Source organism: Chrysemys picta, chromosome 12, assembly GCF_011386835.1.
Source record: "Chrysemys picta bellii isolate R12L10 chromosome 12, ASM1138683v2, whole genome shotgun sequence".
In the NCBI taxonomy this organism is placed as follows: domain Eukaryota; kingdom Metazoa; phylum Chordata; order Testudines; family Emydidae; genus Chrysemys; species Chrysemys picta.
Genome location: NC_088802.1, coordinates 21,202,812 through 21,211,385, shown reverse-complemented (window position 1 = coordinate 21,211,385; position 8,574 = coordinate 21,202,812). Strand labels below are relative to the sequence as shown.

General features: G+C 47.3%; 1 protein-coding gene across 1 annotated transcript; it reads right to left on the bottom strand.

The window, feature by feature from the left end:
- Positions 1-4,538: 4,538 nt before the first annotated feature.
- Positions 4,539-5,453, bottom strand: LOC135974619 (olfactory receptor 14A16-like). The gene has a single exon (XM_065563037.1). The coding sequence runs from the start codon at positions 5,451-5,453 to the stop codon at positions 4,539-4,541; it is 915 nt and encodes a 304-aa protein (XP_065419109.1).
- Between the last annotated feature and the right edge of the window lie 3,121 nt (positions 5,454-8,574).

Here is an 8,574-nt window from a genome sequence, read left to right as displayed (position 1 = left end):
CTGTCCAGCAGCTCCTTTTTATAGGAGCCTACTGGACTCTGATTGCCTGTTTCCTGCAGCCTCTGTGATTGGCTGCTTCCCCACAGCCACTCTAGGCAGCTTGGATGACTCATCTCCTCTGCTCTTTCTTGGGGCTGGATGTGGTAGGGCTGCGAAGCCTCCAGCAGGGCCTCCAGGCCTGGCACAGCCCGTCACACCACTCAATGGGAGTTAGGAGCCACCCTGGTTAGGTGCTATTGTAAATTCCACTACACACCTATCAGCTTCTTTAGAGGCCTAAGCCCCTTGGTAATCCTGACCTTGTGTCTACCCTGACAACTTCTATGGCTTGGGCTTCATATATTTCAGATATATGAAGGCTGAGATTTGCAAAGGAGCCTAGGCGATTAAGGCATGTACATCTTGGAGGACTAAGTCCCTTAGACTTCTTTGAGAATCCCAGCATCAGATGATAACAAGTACAGCCAGGCAGATGAGGTCAAGACACTTTGAGCTCCTGTGATCTAAGCCCAGCTATGCAACTATCTCAACTCTCTATGCCTCACTTTCCTCACCTGTAACCTGGAGGATAATTACTGAGATTGGATGAATAATTCATAATGAATCATTCATTTAGAGATGATCCAAAATTCAGTTTTGTTTGAGCCTTTAATGAATTTTAATAGATCCAGGCAAATATTTGTCATATTTTCTTCAAATGGAATGTGCCTGTTTTCCATGGGAATGTAGGAATTTCCAGAGACCAGCACCCTAAGTCTGACAGGGGCCAGAGCCAGATGGCAAACACCTGCGGCCTAGAACAGTAGCTCGAGATGGTGGTGGGGGAGGTGCTCTAAGTGTAGCCAGTGCAACAGCATCTGCCTGAGTCTGCAGAGAGCCTGAGACAATTGTTCTGGGAGAGGGTAACTGCCCCAGGCATCTCCATGGGGGTTTATCTCCCTGTCCATTTGTCTGGAGGACTCCACCAACCCCATCCCAGCAGGGAACTCTGTGTGCGGGCCCAGGGGGGGAGAGCACAGCAGTCCCGACCCCCTCAACAAATCAGATACACCCTGACTGGGGAAGTAAAAACTGGGAGGACCACTACTGCCCCCTCCCTCTCTGTGGCCACCTGATCCCTCGAGGTGGGGGGAGGGTCACATTCTACCTCTTCTGGGAGGGAGCAGGGGATCCATGCCACTGTCCCAGCCTCTCTTTGAGGGGCTACCCTGCCATTTCTGCTCCACTTGGGGCACAGGTCAAGGGGGAAGAGCTCCATACATGGCCCTGGAGTGTCTGAATCCAGCCCTGAGAGTTGCAGAGCTTTATGGGATTAAATGTTCCTCTTTCCACAGGCTTCTGGGAACAGCCCTGCTCAGAGCAGTGACTCCTGGAGGGACCAGCGCCAGCTACTGTAGAGAGAGGGGTAGGGGACCCCCATATGGACAATTCTACATTGATATCCATGTCAGGGACATTCCCTGTGAGTGAGTGTTTGACTCGAGACCTGCTCCATGGAAGTTTAATTCATCTTCTGATCTGATGTAACTCGTGACCCATGCCAATGTCTCACCCTGCTGAGCTCTTTGTCTCAGCAATACCTTGTGGCAGTGAGTTTACCAGGCTAGTTGTGTGCTGGGCAGCAGCTACCTTGGAGGCACTCTTCAGAAGTGGGCCAGGCAGAGGCAGTACGAGGGTGGGGGCGGAAGGAAATGGTGGCCAGGGCTTGTCAATGGGGAGAAGGCGGAGAGGATGGGCTGGTGTCTGGAGGTGGGGCAGAAGGGAGCAGGGGTGGGGGGCTGTTCTGTGGAGCTGGGGAGCATGTCAGAGTTCTGGGTCTGAGCAGAGGAGGGGATTAGTGGGCAGAGGGGTTAAGCAGGGATCTCTGAGGAAGCTGAGTCAGGAACTCTGGCTGAGGAATTGGCTCTGGGCTGTGGGAGGGGTAATCTCAAAGAACAGGGGCTGAGAGGGTCTGTGGGGTGGAGGGTTGTGACAGGGGAGAGATGGTATTAGGGGCTGTGGGTGTTTGTTTGGGGGTCTGGGCTGTGTGAGACAGAGGGAGCAAGATGCTCAGGGACTACAATAAGAGGGTTCAGTGGGTGGAGCATGCGGTGGGGGCTGGAGTCAAAGGGCCTCAATCTCCTCTTCTTTAGACCAGACATACTCCACTATAACAACCTGGATTTACCTTGGAGTGAGTGAGAGGGGAATCAAGCACTTTGACTCCAGTACAGATACTCCTAATTTACACCAGGGTGAGTGACAGGGGCATCAGCCCCATTGACACCAGTGGAGTTACTTCTCATTCTTCTTAAAATTGGGGTATTTCGATGCTGATTTTTTGCACACAGCTAGAGATCAAACCAGGGCACAGATCCTCACACCAGGGTCTCCAGCGCTCAAGGGTTACCCCAGCAGAGTACAGACCAGCCAGCAGAAGTTTAGGGGACATCAAATTACAGTGTTATTAGTCGGAAAGTTTAGCTCTCCAGTTAGGCGCATCAGCCTTTGAAGTGTTTGGTGTCATGCCCAACGGATTACACCATGCATGTGCAGGGAGCGAGGATGAGCTGTGTGAAAGCTACCTTTGACTCACAGGACCTAAGTTGCTGAAGTGGGAATTCTCTGGCCCACAACCCTCCCCACCATGTGGGCTCTATGAGTTCAAATCTAACTGGTAACCAAAAGATGAAACTCAAAATAGACAGTGTCAGCCTCTGTCCAAAGATCTTTAATTTGGGGAAAATATCACCTGAGCACAGCAGACCATTCAGAAGGTGCTGAAACTACTTTTGAAAGGAAAATAAATTACATATGCAAATGCCTGTAGGGAGGGGAGGATGATTAGGGGTTGAAGAATTGTTGGGAACAGTGGGAAAGGGATTTAGGGGCCCGTGACAGGAGGGGTCATTATAGGGAGAGGGATACATGGGGTGGGTTGGGGAGGGCTGGGGGCTAGTTGGAGTGAGAGAGGAGAGGTGTGGCACTAGGAAGGCAGACAAGAGGGTAAATGATAGGGGAGTGGGGGAAAATAGGGGCAAGGGGACCTGACAGCCCTATATTCCCCCCCTGAGTGTGTGCCAATATCTGGGGACCCAGCGTATCTTCAGGAGTCTGACCCCACACCTCTCAGAGGGATTGTTTCAGGCTGTATTCATCTTCTTGAGGTGTTCTCACTTCTCTGAGAAGAGCTCATTGAGATGAATAGGACCCTTCACTGAGCCTCCTATGCTGTAGATGGTTGTGTTGAGCTTTGTACTGCACTTACCAAGAGTCTCTGGAGCCAGAGGTGAGGGGAACCCAGACTGGCCAAGCAGTGCACACAGTACAGCTCCTTTCCAGAAAATTGTGGTGGCTCTTAAAAAAGCCTTTTGGTCCACTTGTCATCCATACCCATTGCTACCTACAAATGACACAATGACCACTAACTCCTACCAATAGTTAAAAAAACCTAGGAAAATAAATAGCAAAAAAAAAAAAATTGTTATCGCAGCATTAAGATTTCCCAGTGACAGCTCGTGCCTTTCCAGAATTCAGAGTTCAGCAAAACTAAAGCTTCTGAAAACCAGGAAATACAGACGTAAATCTGCCCTCTTTGAGTGATGCCCCACAACACCCATAACACACATACTCGCATTCTGCCTTTTCACTGCACTTGCCTTACACTCAAACACTGAGCCTGCACCCCTCACAGAATACCACACTTGGAAAATTTAACAACCACTTTCTACCCTCTTACAACCTCTTTACACACGCATACAGGATATCACCTAAACTTATACTTCATTAAATCCACAGCCTGCTCTCATATCTCACCTCACTACTGACTATACCCATGTAAAGAAGACCCCAGTGCTCTGCTACTGACACCACCTTCACAATTCTGTACTGAAAGCATGCAGACGGGAATCTCTAGGTACATGTGCACATCTTTATTTTGATCACCCACATTTGGGAGGTGTGGGGGTGATGGGGCTCAGACCTAGATCTCCTATCACAATCACAGCTTTGTGATGCTCCTCAAACTAATCCCCAGATCTCCTCATATCACAAATACACCTCTGCCAACCTGCATCACCTACTGCCTCCACAGTTCAATACAGCTACATCTAACACAAGGAGTGCAGCTGTAGTACATGCAGATAATTTCCAGTGGTATTGCCTGCTCCAGGGGCCAGAGTGAAGGTTACATGGGCATGCACTTTAACTCTGTATTTCTTGGGTTTGTTTGAGTTATGCTGAACCTGACATTCTGGAAGGGCACGAGATACCACCGGGCAACCTTACTTCTGTGTTAACAACGGCTTGCTTTTATTTTTTGACATTTATTTATGATAGATAGATAGATTCTTATCTAATTTACATAAGTGTAAATCTAGAGTAACGACACTGACTTCAATGAACTCAGTTTCGCTTAGTATTACTGTGAAACACAGCATTTTGCATAAACAGATAGCACATTAAATTCCCACGGAGACAATAATTCCATCAGCTGATTATACCTGTAAAGACGCACAGAAAGGGAAAAATCTGGAAATTCTATTTTTGGTGGATAATGTTCACTCAGTCAGTTTCCTCAGAGCACCTTTGATCTCCTTGTTCCTCATGCTGTAGATGATCGGATTCATCATGGGAGGCACCACGGAATAGAGCACAGCCACCATGAGATCCAGAGCAGATGTTGAACTGGAGGTGGGTTTCAGGTAAGCAAAGGCACCAGTGAAAACAAACAAGGAGACCACTGTGAGGTGAGGAAGGCAGGTGGAGAAGGCTTTATGCCGGCCCTGCAGAGAGGGGATTCTGAGCACTGATTTGAAGATCTGAACATACGACACAATGATAAAAACAAAGCAGACTAAGAGTAAACACACACTGAATGCAAGAATCCCAACTTCACTCAGATATGAGTCAGAGCAGGAGAGCTTGAGTAGCTGGGGGATCTCACAGAAGAACTGATCCACCATGTTGCCTCCACAGAAGGTCAATGCAAATGTGTTCCCGGTGTGTAGCACAGAGTAGAGAATCCCACTGATCCAGGCACAGGCTGCCATTTGGACACAAGCTCTCCTGTTCATCACAGTCTCATAGTGCAGTGGTTTGCAGATGGCAACATATCGACCATATGCCATTACAGTGAGGAAAACAAAGTCAGCCTCAGCGAAGAAGAGGAAGAGAAAGACTTGAGCAACACACCCAGGATAAGAAATTGACCTGGTGTTCAATATGTAATTGGCCATAGATTTGGGGATGGTGACAGAGATGGAGCCAAGGTCCAGGATGGATAGATTCACCAGGAAGAAGTACATGGGGGTCTGAAGGTGGTTGTTGAGGGCTACAACCATGATGATAAGAAGATTTCCCACCAGGGCTGACAGATAACTTACTAGAAACACCACAAAGTGCAAAATCTGCAGCTCCCGAACCTCAGAGAATCCCAGGAGAAGGAACTCAGTCACAATGGTTCGGTTGGACATTTTCCTTCTCAGTACATGATGTCCTGCCTGTGGAGGGAAGGAGAAGGGCAATGGTCAGATTAGAGTGACAGATGGAATGACCCCGATTCTCTCTCTGTAATATCTCAAGTTGTGAATGTCAAAGGTGGACAACACTTATCACTTCAGTTCACTAGGAGAGGTGAACTGAAGTCACCTGGCAATATACAAAAACCTGTAGGAGAACACTTCAAGCTCCCTGGCCACACAATAGCAGATGTCAAGGTAGCCATCTTACAGCAAAAAAACTTCAGGACCAGACTCCAAAGAGAAACTGCTGAGCTCCAGTTCATTTGCAAATTTGACACCATCAGATCAGGATTAAACAAAGACTGTGAATGGCTATCCAACTACAGAAGCAGTTTCTCCTCCCTTGGTGTTCACACCTCAACTGCTAGCAGAGCACCTCACCCTCCCTGATTGAACTAACCTCGTTATCTCCATACTGATTTATACCTGCCTCTGGAGATTTCCATTACTTGCATCTGAAGAAGTGAGGTTCTTACCCACGAAAGCTTATGCTCCCAGTACTTCTGTTAGTCTTAAAGGTGCCACAGGACCCTCTGTTGCTTTTTAGGAGCGGTGAGTGCTCCTTGACTCCGACAATCAGACCACTAGACCAGTGCATTATCACACTAGGGTAAATTTGCGTAACTCCCTTAAAGTCAATGGAGCTGCGTCAGTTTACACCTTCTGCCCAAGATATGGCTTGATAAAGATGCAGTATGAAAGAAGGAACAAAGTACCACACCAATCCATCTGTTCCACACTGGAGGGTTGTCCTAGTCCTATAAACACTAGACTCACAATTTGGGCATGAAACTATTGCTATGTCTACACTATGAGCCAGGGTTGGATTCCCCTGCTCATGTACGCACATTCACACTAGCTCTCTGTGAGCTAGTGTGAATACAAATAGCAATATAGCCTCTGGAGCATGAGTACCAGCAGCAGAGGCATGACTGAGACTAGTACAAATCTGCCTAAACCCAGTAGGTATGTACTTGGCATGGCTCACCCATGCCTCTGCTGCCACTACTCATGCTGCCGCTGCTATACTGCTGTTTATATTTGATAAGAGCTAGCACAGGTACATGAGCAGAGGAATCACACCCCCACTTTTATTATAGGTGTAGCTTAAAATACTAAAATGCCAGCACATCCTGATTTCCACTTGCCAGGGAAATGCGACGGACTCCCCCAGCATCCTAAGTGGCAGCTTGTCTGTAATGAGTCCTGCCCAACACCACCCAGATGGCCTGCCACCTGATTACATGTTGATTTATGGCACCAAATCCCAGCATCACTCAGTTACTGCTCGGTTGTATTGTTTCCCTCTGCAACTCTGTGTCTGGCTGAGTGGTTCAGTAGTACTCAGGAGATTTGGGTTCTATTCTTGGTTCCGCCAGACCTTCTCTGTGCCCTCAGACAAGGCTTTTTCCTCTCTCTGTGCCTCTGTTTCCCCTCCCACCTATTGTCTGCCTTGTCTACTAGGACTCTTTCAGGAATGGGCTGTGTTTTATTATTTACAGCGTTTGTGCTCAGCTGATAGAAGTGTTGTACACTGGATATGGTGCTAGATCAGGAGCTCTGTGTTTTAATCCTATTGACCCCTCTATAGCGATCTATCCTCTCTGTCAGGATAGACAGACTTTGACTACTTGATTCAACTCTGACCCTTGGTGTAAAGGTGCTAGCCTATATAAAACATATTCTGGGGGCTATCAGCTTTGCTGCTTACTCAGTTTTACAATCCCACAGCTTCCCTTTGATACTGAAATGAAAATGGTTGTAATAGAATGAATGGGTTTGAAATTACGGTATTATTGGACAATATTAGTGTTCCCCACTCTTTCTTAACTGTAAGTTTCCAATTTTCTGCTTAAATTGTTTTCAAAAGAAAATTGGGATTTTCAATTAATTGGGTTTTGAATTAATCATAGATTCATAGACTTTAAGGTCAGAAGGGACCATCATGATCATCTATTCTGACCTCCTGCAGGCCACAGAACCTCATCCACCCACTTCTGTAATAGACCCCTAACCTCTGGCTGAGTTACTGTAATCCTCAAGTCATGGTAATCAAATTTTCATAGAAAGCCTCAGCTATCTTCATATATGAAAACTGAAAAAACATTTTTGGAGGGTGAATTTAGAATGAAAATTTTCAATTTGCTGCCATTTTTAGCTGAAAATTATTTTTATTGGTTGCCAAAATTTGAAAATTTGGGGATTTTTGGGACTTATTTGAAAGCTCATTTTTTCTGATAAAAAAATTCTGACAGACTCTAGATGTTTGAATTGATAGCAAACATCCAGGGCCGGCTCCAGGCACCAGCTTGGCAAGCAGGTGCCTGGGGCGGCCACTTCAGAAAGGGGCGGCATGTCCAGCTGTTCGGCGGCAATTCGGCGGACGGTCCCTCACTCCTGTTCGGAGCGAAGGACCTCCCGCCGAATTGCCGCCGCAGATCGCGATCGCGGCTTTTTTGTTTGTTTGTTTGCTTGGCTGCTTGGGGCGGCCAAAACCGTGGAGCCGGCCCTGCAAACATCTAACAGAGTTCTATTTGTAATTCATATTTATATTCTTAAAATTGCCCTGTATATTAATATCCTGACATATTTAATTGAAAGAGCAAACTTACTGTGTTGGTCTCTGTGGATTTTTTCCCAAATTGTGAAGCATTTCAGTCTCCATTGGTGTCTATCCATCTATCTATCTGTCAGGCACGCATCACTGTATTATCCAGCAGTCATTTGTGTCCCTTTGCTTGATTTCCTGTGTTGCTGGGTCTCTCTGCAGTTCCTAGCAGACAGGGATCCAATTCTCAGATGAGCCCTCCCTGCTCCCCTCCTTGGGCAGGCTTGGCTGAGAGGTGAGGGACTAAATAGGATGAGGGACTAAAAAGCCCCTCGCAGCTGATCCTGACTTGTATAGGATTCAGACACGGTCACAGCCCATGATGCACCTGCTCCGGGGCTAAAGAGCTGAATCTGGTCTCCAGGGCTGTGAGCCCAGCTCTGATCACACCTCAGGAACAAACTATGCTGACAACCTGCCTTAACTGAGCCTAATTCTGCAGAGGGGAACAGCACCCACCCTGGA